The sequence below is a fragment of the Labrus bergylta genome, chromosome 5 (genome assembly GCF_963930695.1).
Source record: "Labrus bergylta chromosome 5, fLabBer1.1, whole genome shotgun sequence".
NCBI classification, from domain to species: Eukaryota; Metazoa; Chordata; class Actinopteri; order Labriformes; family Labridae; genus Labrus; species Labrus bergylta.
The window spans coordinates 24,810,420-24,832,085 of record NC_089199.1 but is presented as its reverse complement, the minus strand read 5'-3'; the positions used below and the strand labels follow the sequence as shown (position 1 = coordinate 24,832,085).

The 21,666-nt window shown below is 45.3% G+C and overlaps 2 protein-coding genes across 2 annotated transcripts; one reads left to right on the top strand and one right to left on the bottom strand.

The window, feature by feature from the left end:
- Positions 1-972: 972 nt before the first annotated feature.
- On the bottom strand, positions 973-6,860 carry pck1 (phosphoenolpyruvate carboxykinase 1 (soluble)). The gene is made up of 9 exons (XM_020655075.3): positions 6,703-6,860; positions 5,993-6,295; positions 4,054-4,238; positions 3,733-3,936; positions 3,414-3,601; positions 2,916-3,303; positions 2,471-2,602; positions 2,259-2,354; positions 973-2,098 (listed from the first exon to the last, which is right to left on the bottom strand). The coding sequence occupies exons 2-9, from the start codon at positions 6,214-6,216 to the stop codon at positions 1,641-1,643; spliced, it is 1,875 nt and encodes a 624-aa protein (XP_020510731.2). The 5' UTR covers positions 6,217-6,295; positions 6,703-6,860; the 3' UTR covers positions 973-1,640.
- A 7,186-nt stretch (positions 6,861-14,046) lies between these two features.
- On the top strand, positions 14,047-20,591 carry tomm34 (translocase of outer mitochondrial membrane 34). Its single transcript, XM_020627797.3, has 8 exons — positions 14,047-14,404; positions 16,604-16,754; positions 16,930-17,029; positions 17,405-17,557; positions 17,636-17,808; positions 17,908-18,055; positions 18,660-18,786; positions 19,083-20,591. The coding sequence occupies exons 2-8, from the start codon at positions 16,625-16,627 to the stop codon at positions 19,182-19,184; spliced, it is 933 nt and encodes a 310-aa protein (XP_020483453.1). The 5' UTR covers positions 14,047-14,404; positions 16,604-16,624; the 3' UTR covers positions 19,185-20,591.
- Positions 20,592-21,666: the final 1,075 nt, after the last annotated feature.

The window sequence follows — 21,666 nt, the reverse complement described above, 5'->3', positions numbered from 1 at the left end:
TGCAGTGTAAAAATCCCAAAATAAAATCACTAAATATAACTGACATTACTTTTAATATAACCAGGGGTTCAATCAGTCAGGCTGTCAGCTGCTCCACACTTCATCCACAGGTGTGCAGACAGTTTGGAGCAGTTGCTCAAGAAGGCGAGGGGTTTTTCTCCTTTTCAAGTTGCCCTTGCTTGCTCCATTCAAAGAGGAAGCTTTGTTCTACTATGCAATGATGGACACATAAACCACTGCATACTGTACATAAAGCAGTCATGTAAATAAAGTACATGTTGATAAATACATTCGGCCAGTAAGATTTATATGGGATAACTAGAGGTCCAAGACGAGTCAACCAATGCTGGAGCCCCCAGTGTTCTTTTACATCTTATTCTACTGTCTTGGTCTGGATCGTTAAATGTCTTGGTCTTGTCTCGGTCTTGTGTTGCCTCTGTCTTGGTCTTGTCTCGGTCTCTATCCTGAAATGTTTTGGTCTTGTCTCTGTCTCTATCCCTAAATGTCTTGGTCTTGTCTCGGTCTCTATCCTTAAATGTCCTGGTCTTGTCTCTGTCTCTATCCCTAAATGTCTTGGTCTTATATCGGTCTCGCCTTGCCTTGGTCTTAGTCTAGACTTGGTCTTGATCTCTAGATGTCTTGGTCTTGACTTGGTCTCGCCCTGCCTTGGTCTTGGTCTAGACTTGGTCTTGATCCCTAAATGTCTTGTTCTTGTCTCGGCCTCGCCCTGCCTCGATCTCATACTTGATTTTTTGCCACTTCTGCCTACTGTTGTGGCGAGATAGTCAAGTTTTGCACATTGCAGAAGGAACGTGAATCCACATCTTCCTTTTGCACAAGTTAGCTTCTCTATGAATACAAAGCTCTGAGGTCAAACACCTAAGATGTCAATGTCACACTTTGCACGATTGCAAAGTGAGTGTAACTTTTGTAATAACTACAGATGTTTAAAAATGTAAACGGAATCAGTCATGTGTTTAAATACCTTTATTTTCTGCCACCTCTTTGGGGGTTCAAGATTACAACAACACAAACCAACAGATACTCACAGTGTATAAAAATAAATTAAGGCAACACAATAAACAATACGAACAGACAACATTCATTTCCCCCAAATTTTCATGAGGTAAAACAACACTGGACTCATTGACTCTCTCTGTGCCACATAAACGCATACGGCAGTATGACGTGCATTCGTAATAAGTTATTGTTAAATAGTAAAATTCAGACATGTAGTCTGAAACTTCATTTGAATGATAGTTTGAACAAAATAAAGGACCTGCTAAGATGGCAGGAAAATAAACATTCACGTCGACATTCTGAGCCTAAAATGGCCAAAGGACAATTTCACACTTTAAAACAAAACAAGTAAAAGTTATTAGAGGATAGTTGTCCCTCTTTGCCGAAGCTAAAAAGCCAAATCTCAAATTAAGGATTTATTTTTAAACAATTTGAGGTCAACAGTGACGAGGTGTTACAGGATTGCTCACATTATCAACTTTAATTTCAGGTTTGTTCTAAAATAACTGATGTTCGGGAGTTAGAAACTTGCAGTTCTACAATTACTAACATGCAGCATAATTATAAAATAAATATTACAATGCTAACACATTTTTCTTTCTTTCTTCATATCTCTGCCTTTACATCTGTTTCACCCTCTGCTGCAGGAGCTCCAGCTGCCGGGCCACCTCATTGGGCAGGTCATCGTTCACCTGCGTGGTGAAGTAATTCCTCACCTCCTCCACCTCCCGCTGCCAGAACTCTTGATCCAGGGAGAACAGCTCATCAAGGTCCACGTCCTGCTGCAGGCCCTGGAGGTTAAGGGATTCGCTGCAAGGCAGGTAGCCCACGGCTGAGGGCATTGCGCCGGCCACACCGTTCACTCGCCTGAACATCCAGTCCAACACGCGGATGTTGTCGCCGAAACCAGGCCAGAGGAATCCGGCGGTGGGGCTCTTGCGGAACCAGTTGACGTGAAAGATCTTTGGGAGTTTTGCGTCGGGTCGGTCGGCCATGCTCAACCAGTGAGAGAGGTACTGTCCGAAGTTGTAGCCAAAGAAGGGACGCATGGCAAACGGGTCATTCATGATCACCTTGCCTGCAGAAACGAAGGCGGATAAAATGGAAAGAGATAATGTTAAAATATTGAGCCGCTTCATGATTCACCAATCAAGAGCCTGAAGTATCAGTCAGAGGAAACTCCTCACTGGCTGGAGTCCATACTGAATATCATGCCTTTAGGAAGATTCGATACTGACCTTTGTGCTCAGCAGCAGCGGTGGCTTCTGACCTCATTGCTGCTCCGACAAACACTCCATGCTGCCAGCTGAAAGCCTCATAAACCAGAGGGACTCCTGAAAAAGGAGGCACGGGTTGGACTTGTAACTTAAATGCACCACCTTCCAATCCTCATGTCTGTGATTCTACAAGTTCTCTACGTTATAGTGTTTTCCATTCTGTTCCTGCTCACCTTCTGGTCTGCGCCCTCCAAAAATGATGGCCTCAATTGGGACTCCTTCTGGGGATTCCCACTGTGGGTCGATGATGGGACATTGATCGGCCGGAGTGCAGAAACGAGAGTTGGGGTGAGCACAGGGTTCACCTGGGGAGGAAAGGGACCAGTTCGTGAGCGTTATTCGACTACATCTTGTGGGTTAGTCAGTAGTAATCATAGATATTTTGCTGCTCCTAAACAAACCCCTGAAGATCCTATCGATCCATCACAACTCCCATCATTTGTCAACCATTCCTGTTTCGACTGACTGCAAGACATTTTTTTATCTTGTTCAATCCTTCCCAGTTATGAGAATTGTTATTCAGAGACTAGGTAAGTTTTCTTTTTCTTATCTGCACCATTTCTCGTCCCTTTTATTGTTCATACAAGGTCTGAAGAAGAGAAATAAATCAACTCTTACCATCTTGGGAGCTCCAAGGCTTGTTTTTCCAAGACGTAATGCTGACTCCCTCAGGCAGTGCCTGGTCCATTCCCTCCCAGTACACACCGCCATCGCTGGTCTCTGCAACGTTGGTGAAAACTGTGTTCTTCACAATGGTATCCATTGCGTTGGGGTTTGTTTTGGCTGAGGTGCCTGGTGCGACCCCGAAGAAGCCATTCTCTGGGTTGATGGCGCGTAGGTTGCCTTGCTTGTCAAACTTCATCCAGGCAATGTCGTCTCCCACACACTCCACCTTCCAGCCGGGCAGCGTTGGGCAAAGCATGGCCAGATTTGTTTTTCCACAGGCGCTGGGAAAGGCTGCAGCCATGTACTTCTTCTCTCCAGCAGGGTTAGTGATACCCAGGATCTGAGAAGAAAGGAAATTAAGTTTGGTAGGAATGGAGATGTATTTGCATGACAGATCTCTTATACCTTAAGGAAAGACAGTTGGGCTCAATCCTAAAATCAGTGCCTTACCAGCATGTGCTCTGCCAGCCAGCCCTCCTCCTTGGCAATTCGTGAGGCAATTCTCAGAGCAAAGCATTTCTTCCCCAGCAGGGAATTTCCTCCATAACCACTCCCAAATGACACGATCTGCCTGCGGTCTGGGATGTGGGCGATTAACGTCTGGTCGGGGTTACAGGGCCAGTTGTTCACCAGGGGCTCTGAATGGGAAATGAGGAAATTGGAGTCAGTTGACGGCATGTGGTTGGAGTACGACATTAGTACAAGTCATCTACTGTTGAAGAAATAACCTGATGCTTGATTAATTAACATGGTGAAGTTGTTGACGTACTTTTGAGTGGCAGAGGACAGCCAACGGAGTGCAGGCAGCGAACGAACTCTCCAGTTCCCAGAGCGGACAGCACAGCAGTCCCCATACGGGTCATCACCCTCATACTGACGACCACGTAGGGAGAGTCTGTCAGCTCCACTCCAATCTTAGAGAGAGGGGAACCGACTGGACCCATGCTGAAGGGAATCACATACATGGTGCGACCTGAGGACAAAGAGTTGGAGATGTAACCTTTGAATTCATTTTTAACTGAAATTGTGTTCTTCACTAGCATGTTTTTCTGAACTTTCTCTCAAACGTCTTCTGAAATCTCTGCTGTACCTTTCATGCAGCCGGGGAACCTCTGACCCATGGCTTTGTCGAACTCTTCTTGGGACATCCAGCGGCCGAGCTGACTGACGCCGCCCCCTACAGGTGTTGGCACCGTGTCCCTCTGGTCCTCAGTAACGATGACAGTCTTACTCTCCACACGAGCCACGTCCCTCGGGTCGGTTCTGGCCAACCAGCTGCAGGAGAAAGAAGAGGCGGAAAAAGGAGAGGGTGTGAACAAATGTTTAGCTTATCTGCATCCATATTTCTTTCAATTATTTTTTAAGTACAGGGACAAGATAAATCTGGGTGATTGCAGGATCTTGATATGGGGATTGTGATAGAATTTATGTTGATAATGATCATGAACATTGGACATTTGTTTGATCAAACCATCAATGAGGATAAACGCGATTAAGTCTGCAGCTTTAGCTTGCACGTAAAGTTCAAGCCAACTTTAAATTGTAAAGATTCATTTGATTTGCCGGTATGTTCACAAAGATGTTATAATGACACTAGGTAAGTGGCAGCTCGACTAGCAGCCCAGTAATTGGACAGAGTGTAACACCTGAAAAACACTAAAGAGATTTATGGTTTTAGTTTTGCTTTACAGGTTTAATTTCGGGATCTGTTTGTCTTGAAGAGGAGGAGACATCTGCAGATAATTTGGGGTTGGGTAAAAACCCTGGGAACAATGAAAACTGAAGGGCTCTTGACCTGTTAACCATCCGAGCTAATGTTTCAAGAGGGCGACTCGTCATGTCCAGCTCTGCGTCTTAAGTTATGTAACCCTTGTTTTTCATCCCTTGTTTGGTTTTACTTAACTCTCCACTCGTTTCAGATCCTTCACTCCCTGCCCTCATATGTTAGTTTCCCCTGCCCTGATTGTCTCCATCTGCATCTCATTGTCTCCCTCTAACTTTAGCTTTTTAAGTTTAGCTTTTTTGCAAGTGAAGACTGTTTTCCTTCACCTTGAGTCTCAGTGTGTTGTCGTTCTTGTGAGTCTTATCTCCAGCTAGACTCATGCAGTTTTTGCACGCCGTAGTTGTGATGGTGGAGTGAACACTGTGCTGTACTGTCTCGCCGTATTTGTGTCAATTGGAGTAGAATAAGAAGACAACTGTTGTGTGAGATATTTTAGCCCACCAGCCAGAAGAACTGGAGGTCATTAATAAAGAAAAGAGGGTTGCAAAGCTACTTTACTTGCAGATTATTTACCCTGTTTGAATTCGAGACAAATACAGCTTTTAAAACAAGTAACAACTCATGCACTGTCTTCTAAAGTTTACTAATGAACCCAACCACCGTTTCTTTACACCTTGTTCATCAGATTACTCTTCAAACTGGCAGTGTTGTCTTAATCTTTAATGGAATATAGAAAATACAGTAAATAACCCTGATCATATGTTTGAGCCCTGTCCCCCCCCCCCCGAGCACTAGAAGAAGTTCATTGTTTGTTTCTGGAAAACAAGTTCTTGCCTGAGAGCTGAATGTAAAGATATGAACAAACAGAATTCTAACAAACAGAATTCTTAAGTTGACCTTACACCTGAAGAAATGCTGTGCGAGCATTTATTCAGCTGACGGCTTCTTTTGAAAACAGGCGTGACGTGTGTGGACCAGCTGGTAGTACAGGTTTTTCAGAATGTGGACCTTTTCCTGGTATGTTATTTATTCAAACAGCAGCTTGGGGACTGACGAGTGCACACTGTCTATTACGATAACACGACTGGGAAATGTGCCAATTGTGCTGCAGTAACCTTTGTCATGGTTATGAGAAACCTCAGCTATGACGACTGATGGTCAAAAATACATCAGAAACATGTGATGTATTATCTTATATGAAACGTGACTGTGATCAGTAGATGTTTTTGGAGACCACAAACAACAACAAAAAAAACCTTAAAGTTATGAAGCAGACCTTTTATAATATGTTTTGCTTCCAACTTACCAGTTCTCATATTTGTTGAGCTTCTTGATCATCCCTTGCTCCTCCAGCTGGGTCAGGATGGTGCGGTTCTCCTCGTCAGAGCCGTCACAGATGTGGATGGAGTCGGGCTGGCACAGAGTCACATTTGCATCCACGAACTCCCTGACGGCCTGGCTGAGGGCGCTGAGATCGCCCTGCAGGATCCTGGGACCATTCTGGTTCTGGGACTGGAGCTGAGGAGGCATGGCGGAGGAGTCTGGAGCGAGAGCGAGGTGACAGACGGAGAAAAGGAGAGGCAAAGAGCAGGTCTAGGAGTGGACTAGCCTGGAGAGAAAACGAGAGGGGTTAAAAATGAGGAGATGTAAGGAACAAGTAAAGTGAAAGTAGCAGAATAAGGATGAGAAAGAAAGGAGTTCAGGGGGGAAGGAATACAGGAGATAAAATCAGTTTTGCACTTGAATCCCTTAGACTAAAAAGTGCTTAAATTTTATGTATCCTCCAGCTAACATAGCTTTACATCTCTTTCCTCCTGGCAGTTACACTCCGTCTTTTTTTAAGTCTTTTGCACAAGAAAAACTTCCTCATATTTAAAGAAAACTCTTGCAAACTCCATCTGAATCTCTGGGTGATGCAGCAGCATCCCTGTGCAGACTCCACCTCCCCCTGCAGTGAACTTAAAGTTCCCTGGTCACATTACACACAAAGAAAAGCGAGACGGAGCATCGGGTTACCTTTAAGAGTTTGTTAGGAGCAGAGAGCCGTCACTTTGGCCTCATCAGTCGAGGTTTCTCTGTTGCTTTTTTTTTAGCTGTCTCACCTTCTTGGTCAGTTGTGTCTTTGTGGAGAGGGATTCCTCTTTTTATACTCCGGGATGTCCCATAAGAGGAGGGAGGGAGGGAGGGGTGGGTGTGTGTAACAGGAGGCTCGTCCTATGAGATATTTGCATGAACCTGTTGTTCCCTCCAGATCTGAAAGAAAAACAACACGATGTTAAGAACTGCTGGTGAATCATTAGTCAGTCGCAGGACGATACGTCGTTTTCATGTAACCGGTTTCTTCTGCCTGCGCCTGAACGCTGATAGCTGAGAGTGGGATCGACTCCAAAACAGAGACAGACAGATGTGTCCTCGCTCAAACTGTTGGTCTCTGTAACAGGCTCAGCACTCCGGGAACAAACAGAGTGATAATATCTGTACTGCTCTCTTTGACAGCTTGTGGTTAACTTTGACTTAAGTTTCAAAGCACTAATTTACATGCAATCCATATATAATCAAAGCTGCACATTTCAGTTTATTTTCACCTCATCAAGCATGCTAAGCCGTGTCAATCATTTCTGAGTGTGCACAGTTTTTTTTCACAGTTCATTTTTTTCAATTATTGATATTTTGACTCAAATATTTCATGCTTATTTCAAATACAGAGCATTACATTTCATGAAAACTTCCCTTGGATGGGGCGCTGGTGGCGCAGTGGTTAGTGCGCCCGCCCCAATTATAGAGGCTGTGGTCCTCAAAGCAGGCAGCCCAGGTTCAAATCCAGCCTGTGGCTCCTTTCCCACATGTCATTCCCCACTCTCTCTCCCTGATTTCTAACTCTATCCACTGTTCTATCTCTCCATTAAAAGGCACAAAAAGCAAAAAATAATCCCTTGGATCTCAAGGACTCATCATACGTCACCCCCTGAACTCGCCCGGTCTTTCGTACAAGAGCTTTTTCGAGTGTTTGCTCCGTCCGTCATCTCTGTCTGAGCTGCAGAGTCTCCTTAAATGAGAACGTTCAGTCGGCTTGGAAGGTTTTAAAAGCAGGATGAAGGAGCATTTGAGGACTGTGTGCTCATGTTTCTCTGCTTAACGCTTCTTATTCGTTGATTGATGTAACATTTGTTTGATGCTGCCGTCTCATCCAGGACTCTCTTGAAGAAGAGAGTTTGTATCTTAACATGCAGAAATAAACATATTTGATTAGCTGAAAGTCAGCGCTGTGAGAGTATTTCTTTGTTTTCTCTCTCTCTGCGTTCAAACCTCATCCTCCTGCAGCTGCTGATGAACTTTGACCCCCTTCACAAAGTGATGTAAGTTCAGGGATTCTCGGCTGGCTTTCCACTTCATTGGCTGATCAGTGGAGGCTCGCCCTGGTCAGGACAAAGACAGGCAAGGCAATGTGTGTGTGTGTGTGTGTGTGTGTGTGTGTGTGTGTGTGTGTGTGTGTGTGTGTGTGTGTGTGTGTGCGCATGCGGACAGTTTACCCGACAGAGAGAGCCCCACACGCAGGAAAACAGTAATGAAACGGGGACCCCATAGCAGGGGGTGTGAGTGAACAGTTTACCCGCCAGAGAGGCCTCCTAGAGCGGATATGAGTGAAGAAAAAAGTGCCCCATTGCTCCCCCCTATAGATCCATCGAGGATGAGGGTGTGTGTGCGGACAGTTTACCCGTATGATATGGAACGATATGATACAACACAATCTGAAACAATATCACGTATCTTACCTTACCACACTACATAAAAAGACAAGAAACGATACAAAGCTTTTGGGACCTTGTTGTTCTTTTCTGAAATAATGCGATTCGAGGGCGGCCCAGGGTTCGAATCTGCCCTGTGGCTCCTTTCCCGCATTTCACTCTCTCTCTCTCTTTCTCTCTCCCTTTCAGGCTCTATCCTCTGTCCTGTCACTAAATAAAGGCAGAAACAAACTCTGAGCCTTCAAATTAAGATCTTCTTCTTCCTACCTTCACTTCACCTTGGAAGACAATAACAACTTCACAGGGGTCAGATTGTGATACAATACAAGAAGAAGAAGACACTGGCTCCTTTAGTTACATAACACCCTGTGCTCAGGTGTTGTATGAACAACAGGCAGTCATAAAACACGGAGAGGATCTTTAACCTGCTGCATAACTTCACTGAGAAGTCTGCTCGCTTCTTTACCTCCAGAGAAAGAACGATATCTTTCAACACGGATAGATTCTTATTCGAGGAAGTGAAGTAGATTTGAACATTTGAATAATAAAAAGAGCTCTCAATTGTTCCTCAAGTTAGTCTGTAAGTGGGGCGCTGGTGGCGCAGTGGTTTGTGTGCGCACCCCATGTATAGAAGCGGGCGGCCCAAGTTCAAATCCCACCTCTCTCTCTTCCTGATTACAGACTCTATCCACTGTCCTATCTCTTCATTAAAGGCACAAAAAGCCCAAAAATAAATCTTAAAAAAAAAAAAGTCAGTCTGTTAGTGTGTATTTCTGTTAACACGTGTTAGCCTGATAAAACCTCACCGCCATTAATAATGCCGCACCGAATACAGTATTTAACGTATGAGCATGCGCAGAACGCGAAATCCGATTACGGTACGATGGCTGAGTTTACATGCCGTTAGTTTACCGACTATGAACGACACATCTAGGTGTTCCTTTCCGATGATGAGATGTCCGTTATGGTCCGATTTTGGTCCGATGTAGGTCGGACTAAGATGTTTACATGCATTTAAAAAGTCCAAACAGTGTCTGATACGATCAGAAATTTGAATATCTAGCGCCATGTAACCCTACTGAACGTCACACTCGCTGTGAGCGAGACCTAAATCTGTAGATCTCTCCAAAAATTTCACATTTGCACTTTATGTGGTATGGTGGCCCTGAGGGTCAAAACACAAAACGATGTGTCTACATCACACTCCTGAAATGTCGTGTTTTGTGTGTTTTTATAAAGTGTTGAAGAATGTAAGGCAGCACTTTCAAGATCCAAAAACACCTTGAGGGCCTCACAGGATTACAAGACTTGAAAACGTCTCATCCTCTCTGAACTCAGTAAATGTTGTGATGATTGAAAATGATCATCATCATCCACGCAGATACAAAGAACACCAGTGTGTTGTACGATACATGATTTTTAGAAAACTCCCAGTTATCGTTAAACTGGGACTCAAATGTTCAAAGTTATCAGATAGCGTTCAAACGAAGAGATAGTTTAAATATGAAACAAGTTCTAAGAACTTTGACCAATCAGAAAGAAGAACAAGCTTCTCTGATAAATTAAGATTGCACGTTCGTCAATTCGACATGTGACCAAAACAAAACCACCCATCCGGTCTCAACAAGTCATCAGCTCCAGGGTCTGGACTCAACCCCCCCCCCCCACCCCCAATAGATTCCAGGTGCCAAAGACCTTCTGTCAAGACACATTTCCATGTCATCTGATGTAACAAATTATTTTCCTAAGGGCGCAGTCACACGAAGCAATCTGTACTGCGCCCAAGAACATTGGACCCCCAAAGTCCAGATCGTTTGACTAGTGTGAGTGCTCCAAAAAGGATAGGGGACCGGCGACTACAAGACCTGTTCACTTCCAAACATATGGTCTGAGACGAGTATGTGGTCGACTGAAATTACAGGATGAAGAGTTTGCAAGAAGTTACGACATAAAGAAGGATTTTATTCTTTTTTGTTTTGATTTCCTGGTTGGCGTTTGGGGATGTGTGTGTGTGTGTGTGTGTGTGTGTGTGTGTGTGTGTGTGGGGGGGGGGGGGGGGGGGGTTGATGGGTGCATGTGTGTTTCAGCGAGGCTCGGCCTGTTTACGAGCTGACCGGGACAAAAACACTGATAGAGCAATGCTGACTGAACAACTCACCAATTGCAACTTGCTCAACAACAACTGATAGTGATATTTAGTGGACCATGTATGTACACTTATGTATGTTTGTGTGTGTGTGTGTGTGTGTGTGTGTGTGTGTGTGTGTGTGTGTGTGTGTGTGTGTGTGTGTGTGTGTGTGTGTGTGTGTGTGTGTGTGTTTGTACTTATGTTTGTGAGTGCATGCTTGTATGATCCTAGCAGACAACAGAAGCTACAATGCTTTCAAAAAACATGTCAGCTGCATGTAAGTTTAAGCCCCTCAGTTTGCCAGATGTGAGAGCAGTTATCAGGTCAAACCAACAGGTGTTGCAGTGATGGAAGCGAGCAAGAGAACTGGTTCAGATAGAAGTGATTGTACCCGACCTAAAAAGTCTCTGCATGTTTCTAATAAGCTCCACGAGCAGAAACGTGCTCAAACTAGGATCAATATTGGAGATGCTTTTGAAAAATGGAGAGAGGTTAGAACGCTGAACCTTTTGAACCTTCAGTGTCCACCACATGGCAACCTGCGTGAGTAGCGACTCTAGAGAGGAGGGGGCGGAGGACAGCTCTCTATAATGTTTAGAATTTAGACTGCAGTATCCAGAGTTACATACTGCTCCTTTAATAGATGATGCCTGAGGTACCCATTGTTTTCTAAAGTGCTGTTCCATATTGGAAATGGTCGTCTCTGAACTGAAATTGATTAGTCCAGATCTGCTTAAATTTGAATTTTTCTTTTGGGGCATGCTGTCCTGTCCTGATATTTTCGGCTAGGGTTAGGGTTTGCTCTGACAGGAAATACCTGATTGATGAATCGCAGAGAGGAAGTGCATGATATATTACTACGGCTTGTGTGCAATATGCAGAAAACTGTTTGAGCATGTCGTAGATGCTGCTGTGCTTTCAGATGAATCAACCTGCTCAGGGAGCGACTTATTCACTTGAACTCATAAACGGAGAGTATGTAATCAGCACAATCTGTATCATATCTGAAGATTATCTGGTTTATGGTCAGAGGAAGAAAGAGTTATCTGTAGAAAGAGAAGACACAGATAACAGCGAGCGAACATATAAGAATAGACAGACAGTTAACAGGCTGTCTGAAGATCATAAAATCTCTGAACAGAACCTGAACAAGAGCTGCTATTTTAATGACTGCTCATATTCATGACAAACAATTCAGAAGAACCGACCCCTTGATAGGACTATGAATAATACAAAAATCAAGTTTCAGTGTGTACATAAAACTATCTTGTGGGCAAAAGAACGTTTACTTTGCTTATGAGAATTTATTTAATGTGAATGAAATAGTAGGCATATGATGAGCTTAAAGGAGCAGTATGTAACTCTGACCCCTAGTGTATAAAATGGGTACTGCAGTCCAGGTTCTAAACATTGTAGAGAGCTGTCTCCCCTCGCCCCCTCCTCTCTAGAGTTGATGCTCACACAGGTTGCCATGTGGTGGACTCTGAAGCTTCAGTGTTTATCCAGCTCTGCATCGGTCTGTAAACCTTTCTGTGTTCTAACCTCTCTCCATTTTTCAAAAGCATCTCCAATATTGATCCTAGTTTGAGCACGTTTCTGCTCGTGGAGCTTATTAGAAACATGCAGAGGCTTTTTAGGTCGGGTACAATCACTTCTATCTGAACCAGTTCTCTTGCCCGCTTCCATCGCTGCAACACCTGTTGATTTGACCTGATAACTGCTCTCACATCTGGCAAACCGAGGGATTTGCGTCAAACTGTGATGTACAGCCTTTGAGGTTTAGTGAACTCGCTGCAGTGACGACAGCAGCCGATTCCAAACAGACTAAAGTGTGTCATTCAGCATGTTGAAATTGTGCAGTGCGTTTTTTAAACTTTAGCAAACAGCAGCTGCAGCAGAAGAGGTTATACCCAACTGATACCAGCTCAGTGTCCTCAAGGGGAGACCCTCTTAGTTATACGGCTCAGTCCCATTTCTAACCTTTACTCCCTTCTCCTTGTTTCCTGTTTTTGGAGGGCACCTTTGCCCCTCAGAACAGAGTTACAAGGGGTAGCAGTGGAATCTCCCCTTACAAACTAGGACGACTCTTCCAGACCCTGACACGTCATCAGAGGTCGTTGATCGCATTTATGTCAACAGACGCAATGATGTCACCAGATAGGCTTTCAGGAAAACCCCATAGCACTTGGTTTGGAGTGTGCCTCTGGCCTAGTGGTTAGGTCACGACCCATTAAGGAGGCTACAGCCCTCCAAGCAGGCGGCCTAGGTTCAAGTCCGGTTTGTGTCTCTTTTTCTGTATGCCATTCCCCAATCTATCTCTATCTCCCCAGTGTCCTACTCTATCCACTGTCTTATCAAAAATAGGCAAAATAAATAAATCCCCCAAAATAAAGAAATCTTTTAACAATAGAAGGGCGGAGGAGTGGAGCCCATGCACTTCACCCGACCCCACCAGTCCAAAAATAATTGAGACAACCGACCCCTAGGCGTAAACGAGAAAACTGTAGGGGTAGATTTTTTGTAATTTTTACAAAGTATTTGCAAACATTAAAGGTATAAAATCAATGTTTCTAGAGTCTGGGGAAATGTCCTGAGACGAGACAAAAAAAATAACACTGGTAGTTGCTAAAAAACAACAACGCTATAATGAGAATATTTGATATTTGAGATGTTAGAGGTGGCATGCAGACAGTCTATGGTCGTGCAGCGATCACAGGGGAATAAACGTCACCACCCCCCCCCCACTCGCTCCATGCAGGTGAATTCTCCTGATTATATCCTGCTGCGTTCTCACATCAGCTCACTCTGACTTTCTGCAGAATAAATAGGAGGAGGCTGGAGGAGAAACTCCGGGTGAAGAGAGAAACATTCAGCTGTTTGTGTTCACACATGACGCTGCAATTCTGCAAAGTGTTGCTGTCACATACTGAAGTCTTTAGATGTAAGACGATATCAGACCGGAGAGTCTTCTGAAATTCTTTCAGTTTATGGACAACAGAAGGCTGACCCCAGCTGTAAACCCACCAACAAAGAAAGATACCCTTGATCAGAGGGCCCCCTTGTGTCCCTTCAGCATATTGCAATACAGACATTAGATGTTACACATACTACAGAAACTCCATCTCTACAGCTTATCGGGAAACATCTGAGTGGAACTTGCGACCTCTGGAATCCGGTACATCCGAAGTACAGTCAATGATTACCATTCCTCCTCTCGTGATCCGCACAGACTTCACTTTTTCAAACTTCCCAACCTCGTGCGGGATCCTTGAAGATCCTGTCTGTTTATGTGACAATAATCATTCCAACATTATTTTTATTTTCTTAAAAAAATAAATAAAAAAAAGCCTTTTTGAGACTGTAGGATTACTTTTGGTGGGCTCTGTAAATATGGTGCACTGTGAGGCTAATAGAGTCCAGTAGGTGGCGGCAAATTCATCAACTGTGGATGACAACCGACATGAAATTCCACAGAAGAAGAAGAAGCTACTGCACACCAGACGCTCATCAAAAGTCCTATAATTCCCGAAGCGCTTGAACGCAGCATGTCCAAGAAATGAAACCGATACAGTAACAGAACCCCCTGAGTCCCCTCCCTCACAGGACGGACAAGTTACCAGAGACAGCCGAGAACTTCTTCTTCTTCTTCACAGGCAGAAGAGAGAGAGGACGCCCCGGAGAAAAGACCACGCGCAGAGTAATGTCATTGTTAACACCGGACAGGACAGGTACAGGTAGCTTCAGGAGCCGGTAGTGGTGAAGACGTTTCGATCACTTGTGTTGTGAAGAGAGGAGGGGGGGGGGACGTCCCTGTTGTGTTTAAATCCATCGGAACCAGAAGCCGGTAAGTCTGCTGAGTTTCTCTAATTAGCATAGCTAGCTGTGGCGGATGTGGTGTTACAACTCATCTGGTGACCGTGCTAACCGGTGACTTTTGGCGGAATGCGTCAGCGTTTATCGTGAAGTGTCCCAAACGACCTGCAATGTGAAACCATTCTCTTTTAAATATGTATCCAGTAAAATACTAAACAAAGAGACGTCCGTTTGGATAATTGCCGTCTTTAATAGCTGTTTTTTTTAACTACGACAACTACCAACGCATTCGGATGGAGGTCATCAGCTAACACGGTCACTCGTTAAACCGCTACACCGGTTAGCCTGCTGTCTTCTTAAAACGGCATTCTAACGCTACTAGAGTTAGCAATACTCAGCTAGCAAGCTAACCTAGCAGTTAACTTATAAAGAGAAAAAGTGACAGTGAAGCCAGCTGTAAACTGGAGACAGCGCAGTGGCATTAAAGGTGCATTACAGGTAAATTTTAGTGCTAGTTTATACAGATGACCATCAAGTGAAAAAGGTGCGTTAGCATCTATTAGCAGCTAGGTACCAGGCTAGTACAATAGTTACACTAAGCTAACACACTGCTAAAGCTGTGAAGTGTACAGCATGGACTCTGATGAATAGTTACTTTAGATAGATATAAGTTACTCTCTGATGAATAGTTACTTTAGATAGATATAAGTTACTCTCTGATGAATAGTTACTTTAGATATAAGTTACTCTGATGAATAGTTACTTTAGATAGATATAAATGCTGCCAAAGTTATTAAAGGGGTTTTATGAAAACCAGGAATAAGAGCCGGTAGTAAAACCATCACTGTCTGTTAATGAAGAAGATATTATTAAATATTCTACCAATAACTAGTGATGTAGTCAAGACCAAGACATGCCAGAGACCAGACCAAGACATGCCAGAGACCAGACCAAGACATGCCAGAGACCAGAGACCAGACCAACCAGAGACCAAGACATGCCAGGGACCAGACCAAGACATGCCAGAGACCAGAGACCAGACCAAGACATGCCAGAGACCAGAGACCAGACCAAGACATGCCAGAGACCAGAGACCAGACCAACCAGAGACCAAGACATGCCAGAGACCAGACCAAGACATGCCAGAGACCAGACCAAGACATGCCAGAGACCAGAGACCAGACCAAGACATGCCAGAGACCAGACCAAGACATGCCAGAGACCAGACCAAGACATGCCAGAGACCAGAGACCAGACCAAGACATGCCAGAGACCAGACCAAGACATGCCAGAGACCAGAGACCAGACCAAGACATGCCAGAGACCAGAGACCAGACCAAGACATGCCAGAGACCAGACCAAGACATGCCAGGGACCAGACCAAGACATGCCAGAGACCAGAGACCAGACCAACCAGAGACCAAGACATGCCAGGGACCAGAGACCAGACCAAGACATGCCAGAGACCAGAGACCAGACCAAGACATGCCAGAGACCAGAGACCAGACCAACCAGAGACCAAGACATGCCAGGGACCAGAGACCAGACCAAGACATGCCAGTGACCAGAGACCAGACCAAGACATGCCAGGGACCAGAGACCAGACCAAGACATGCCAGAGACCAGAGACCAGACCAAGACATGCCAGGGACCAGAGACCAGACCAAGACATGCCAGGGACCAGAGACCAGACCAAGACATGCCAGAGACCAGAGACCAAGACATGCCAGGGACCAGAGACCAGACCTAGACATGCCAGGGACCAGAGACCAGACCAAGACATGCCAGAGACCAGAGACCAGACCAAGACATGCCAGAGACCAGACCAAGACATGTAGGGATGGAGACAGGGACACACCTTGAGTACTTCAACACAGACCAATGAAAAGTTATGTCTACAGCAAATTGAAAATCATTTCCAAGATGGACATTTTTCCTAAAACTCTTAATTTTCCTGACATTACTTGGTGATAATGTTTGACAGGTCTGTGTGATAAACAGGCCAACAGCTAATGAAGCCAGAATTCAAAATAAAACCTCGGCCACACCGTAAATATATATACCTTTCCGATAGAAAAGGACAGCTGTCATTAAAAGTAACACATGAACACCAAGATTCCTTCAAGTGTTTGTGTCGGCATGTCAGCATGTCGGCTTGTCTCTCCCCCCCCCCCATGCTGTAAACCTAGGGGAAACACTGGTGATCATAATGTTGGCTCTTTTTCGACAGTTTTGTTATTAAAAAGAAGAGATGCCGCAGAAGCAGAAGGCTCGCTCCTGGTCGGAGTTGAAACAAGCTGGAAACGAATGCTTTAAGACGGGGCAGTATGGAGAGGCGACCAACCTCTACAGCCAGGCCATCAAAGAGCTGGACAAGTCCAGTAAGTGTTCCCCAAACATGAACCCATCTTTGTCAGTTTTCTGGAAAGGAGATACAAGAGGCTGAATGTGTGAAATAAAAATACTGCTTTAAGAAACATTCAAACACGTCGATGTAATCCAGCCTCATCACCACCACCCAAAAATGTCATCTCCCATCTTGTGTTTGTCCTGAAGGTACAAAGAACCCCGAGGACTTGGGCATCTTGTACTCGAACCGTGCGGCGAGCTACCTGAAAGACGGAAACTGTGGGGAGTGTGTGAAAGACTGCAACATGTGAGTGTTTCTGTTTTCATCCATCCTGAGCCGCTGTGAAGTCTGCAAATACAAAAAAATAAAATGTTCCACATAGTCTGACAACGTGCGCCCGGCCCCACCCGGCCCGTTTGTGGAGCGTTAACGCATCCATGAGCAGCTGTACACAAATCACACGGGAACTACAAGCTCACGTGGGAATTCATTTTGACGTCATGTTGATGAAGTGATGGAAAATACGACCAGGAGTCTATATGCTGTGTTTTATTTTGAAATTCACCAGCTGCTCTGTGCGTTTCCTTGTCTGACTTCCTGTCTGGGTCGTTCTATCCTATATGCACATCAGCTGATGATTATCAGCGTTGGTTCTTGACCTCCGTCATGTTTTTCTCGCAGGTCTCTGGAGTTTTCGCCGTTCAACGTCAAGTCTCTTCTTCGTCGTGCTGCGGCCTACGAGGCTGTGGAGCGCTACCGGCACGCCTACGTCGACTACAAGACCGCTCTGCAGATCGACTGCAACATCGCGGCCGCTCACGACGGCACAAACAGGTACCTAACGCTCACCGCTCATCTTCTCTCTTAGGCACAGAAAGAGAGAGCAATGATTTCTGTTTCTCTGAATGTCAGGATGACGAAGGCGCTCACAGAAGCAGACGGTCTCTCGTGGAGAGAAAAGCTTCCTCCCATCCCCGTCGTCCCGCTGTCAGTGAGAGAGAAACTCGGCCAGAAGACGACCGCCAATGCAGCACAACCGACCCCGACGACGCCACAGACGGAAACCACACAAGCGAAGAAACCTGGTGAGAAGATTTTAAGGGTTTGAGACCTTTATTATTGTGTCACGATAGTATTTAAAAGAAACGTACCGTCTGAGCTTTCTGCTGCCCTCTTCTCGCCAGCGCCCGCTGAGAAGGACTTAAAGAGAGGCCAGGTCCTGAAGGAGGAAGGGAACGCCCTGGTGAAGAAGGGCGAACACAAGAAGGCCATCGATAAGTACAGCCAGAGCCTGAAACTGAATCCAGCTGAGATCACCACGTACACCAACAGGTGAGGGACACGTTTACTCGCTCACATGTTTAACCCTTTAAAGGCCTCTGCTACAGGATCGCCATAGATACGATTTAGAGGTGTGAAATGTTAGGAGGGGCGGCTGTGGGTCAGTGGTTGTCGTCTCTGAACCGTCAGGTCGGAGGTTGGATCCCCAGCTCCTGAGATTAACGCCGTTGGAGCAGACGTGTTTTCTGCGCTCTCATGTTTTTTTTTTAACTTTTATTCACCAAAACGTGCAAACACACACTCACAGTAAAAAAAAAAGAGACACAAACAAGAGGGGAGCTGTGGCACGATACAGTTTTGCAAGCAGATTTAGACAAAAACAAACAAAGGAAAAGGGTCAGTAAATAAAATGAATGAATTGGCGAGAGGGACAAAATAAGTAAATGAGCAAACGGGACAAAGAAAAACATGGGGACAGTATAGTTAGAAAATTATGTCAAATAAAACTGGTGGGATAGGTTGTACACATGGTGACGGTTTTTGGTGTTGTTTTTTTGTTTTGTTTTTCACTTTGTATGGGTGCTAACAGGATGATTGCCAAATACAGACTGTTTGTGTCGCTCATGGTTATTATCTTCTTTGTGCGTGTGCTCAGGGCTCTGTGCTACCTGTCGCTGAAGCAGTACAGAGACGCCGTCAGAGACTGCGACGAGGCGCTGATGATCGACAGCAGCAACCTGAAGGCGCTCTACAGGAGGGCGCAGGCTCACAAGGAGCTCAAGGTGAGCGTCTCACTCTGAATCACCTCCTGATGCACCGCACGGCGGCTACAAAAGTGTTATTTTTTTTTAGAGCTGGTGACAAATTAGAGCAGCTCCTGTCTTGATGTGGCGGCGTTCTCACCTGATGGCGTTTTATCAGAGCGCCACACAGCGAGGACTGTGTGTTTTTGTCAGCACAGCAGTGACTTTAGGAATCTTTACTCTGCAGTGTTGGATGTTGCACAGCGACCTTTCCTTCATGTGTTTATATTTTTAACTTCAGTTTTGACCTTTGACCTCGTGTGTTCTCCCCGCAGGACGCCAAAGCGTGCGTAGACGACCTCGATAAGCTGCTGAAAGTGGAACCAAAGAACACCGCCGCCCTGAAGCTGCTGCAGGAAGTGCAGAAGAAGAAGTGACGACGCACTGCTCACCGGGAGAGGGGGGGGAGGGGAGGAAGACGAGTCACTTAAGTTTTTTTTGAAGACGATTCCACCGCCGTGCGTCCAAGTTATCCGCCTGTTTCCAAAATGCTCCGTCATGATCTGTCTTCGACCTCGGGAACAAACGAGGCGTTCCCCAGAAGCTTCTGGAAAGAAAAAAAAAAAAAACTCCCGATTGGCGAGAACGGAGGAAGGAGAGAATGTTTGTGTTTCACCCGTTTTTGTATTTATTGGTATTTATAAACGCTGAAATGACCACATTTCAAACGGAGAATAAGCGTTTACAATCACCGTGTCGGAGAGGGATCCCCCGGCGGCTCGTGGCGCTCCGGCTGGACGCAAAACAAAATTACGCAAGGATTCCTGGTTAACCTCTGAGCCTCTAATCTGTCTGTAAAGACACGAGTCGTTAGACTCACAGATTTTCAAAGTTTAAATTGAACAATGCTGCAGTCTTTGTATCGTGCTTCGTCCCGCGGGGTGCATGCGTCACTCGCCACTAAAACGGCTTTTTGTCGAGCTCCGTCTGCAGAAGCAACAGCGCTAACTTGCAAGCTAGGCTAATGCACACCGATAACCTGCAGCGTCTTTGTTCGCTCTACCATTACATCGTTATTTTTTAAATTATCCATACGATCGCTTTAAAGCCTCCATCTTTAAAATCAAATGATCGAATGATTGGCGGTAGAATATTGAAACGTTCACGGTTCAGTGCGTGCTTGTAACGGTTATGAATTCAAAAAGAGCTTCCATGCAAAGTATTTCTTTCTGAATTGGCTCCGGCTCTTACAGTCTTGATCTTTAACAACTTGTTTTGAGCTGCGGCAGGTTTTGATCGATTGTTTTTGTGAAAACACATCCGTCATGATATCCTGAAAATCAGACAGCCGATGATTTCTAAACTGTCGGTTCTGTCCGTCGACTTCTTGGTGATTGTAAAAGTTTATTCAGTTTGGAGACATTAATTCCACACCAGGTGTTCCCTCAGGTAGATCTGAGTGACGAGCATGTTAAAGGAAGAGAAACTACCACGAGAGGTTATTGAGTGTTCACAAAATCTGGAAACTGTCGAGTTTAATTTATTTACACCTTCAAGATGAGCGTCATTTAGTCAGCAGTCCTTGTGTTTGTTTGATCACCTGCTGTAGTAGGCGGAGCTCCGCCTGCCTGAAGTGCCTGTTTCCATCGTCCAGCTGCAGCGTTAAACTCGGCTCTGCTCCGAAGACTTCACTCAGAAAATAATAAAAACTGCATCTCCAGTTTCTGTGTCCGAGTCCCATCGACACTCCATGTTCAAGAAGCTGCTTCTGTTTGATCATGTCTGCTGTCTTTTGTTTTCCTGCTTCTGTTTGAAACTGAAAATAAACTGAAAACAAACATCGAGCGCTCTCACTCTTCTCTAGTTTCATGTTATTATTTAAATCGGACTGATGCTGCTGTTCCTATCCTCTTTTTTTTTTAACTCACCCAAGCCATTTTCACACATGCACTCCTGAAATATCTAGATTCAGGAGGACTGCTCCTCATATTCTCCTGTTTGTTCACACATGCACCTCACAGCAGGAGACTTTCCCTGTCGGACTGGAGCGGGGGGGGGTCTCCTGAGGTAAGACGTGATATAATGAGCGATGTGGGATCTTTGGACGGAGCAGTGTCCTCTACTCAGTGCTATAATGAGAATATGTGTCCTTTCTATCAATGCTACGTGTAGTTGAACAGAATCTCAATCTGAACTAAAGAGTGGAGAAGAACATAAACTGGAGAACAGGAAACATAATGCAGCAAGTTCATTAGAACACGGAGATGGTAGAGGTGGTGTGCAGACAGTCTATGGTCATGCAGCGATCACAGGGAATAAACGTCACCACCCCCCCACTCACTCCAGGTGAATTCTGATCACATCAGCTCACTCTGACTTTCTGCAGAATAAATACGAGGAGGCTGGAGGAGAAACTCCGGGTGAAGAGAGAAACATTCAGCTGTTTGTGTTCACACATGATGCTCAGTCTGAGAATATCAGGAAATTTGAAAGTCCTGCTGGATGTCCAAACTGAAAGTGGGCAGAGTTTCATGAGGTAAATGTGTGTCAGAGTAATCCCAGGATGATTCTGTAGAGGGCGCTAAGCAGCTAGCTCTGTAAATCCCTGATATGAAACTGACCACAGAAAACTGAAGCCTGTCTCCTATGTAAGAACTCTTTGCATGTTTGCACACGGGGGGGAGGGTGGGGTTCATCGTCCCGCTAACCACCGATGAGCACACAGGTTGTGGGAGCTGGTCTGTGCTGACCGCCTGCAGCGGGAGGCGAGGTCCATCGGTCAACCCCCCCCAGGACCTTCTGCATTTGTCCCCCTACCATCAGGAAGGAGACGGCACACTTTAAGAACCCGGACTACACGGCTGAAGAACAGCGGTCTCCCACGGCGCTGCAGCGTCCCTCACTTCTTCTGCGCACGCT

What these genes read in the sequence shown, in the direction of transcription:
- pck1 (XM_020655075.3), bottom strand. Translation starts at nt 6,216, where the DNA reads ATGCCTCCTCAGCTCCAGTCCCAGAACCAGAATGGTCCCAGGATCCTG. An exon ending in CTCAACAAATATGAGAACTG is followed by an intron (nt 4,239 to 5,992) that starts GTAAGTTGGAAG and finishes TTTCTCCTGCAG; the next exon opens with CTGGTTGGCCAGAACCGACC. An exon ending in GCCTTGGAGCTCCCAAGATG is followed by an intron (nt 2,603 to 2,915) that starts GTAAGAGTTGAT and finishes TTTCCTCCCCAG; the next exon opens with GTGAACCCTGTGCTCACCCC.
- tomm34 (XM_020627797.3), top strand. Translation starts at nt 16,625, where the DNA reads ATGCCGCAGAAGCAGAAGGCTCGCTCCTGGTCGGAGTTGAAACAAGCT. An exon ending in TGTGTGAAAGACTGCAACAT is followed by an intron (nt 17,030 to 17,404) that starts GTGAGTGTTTCT and finishes TTTTTCTCGCAG; the next exon opens with GTCTCTGGAGTTTTCGCCGT. An exon ending in ATCACCACGTACACCAACAG is followed by an intron (nt 18,056 to 18,659) that starts GTGAGGGACACG and finishes GCGTGTGCTCAG; the next exon opens with GGCTCTGTGCTACCTGTCGC.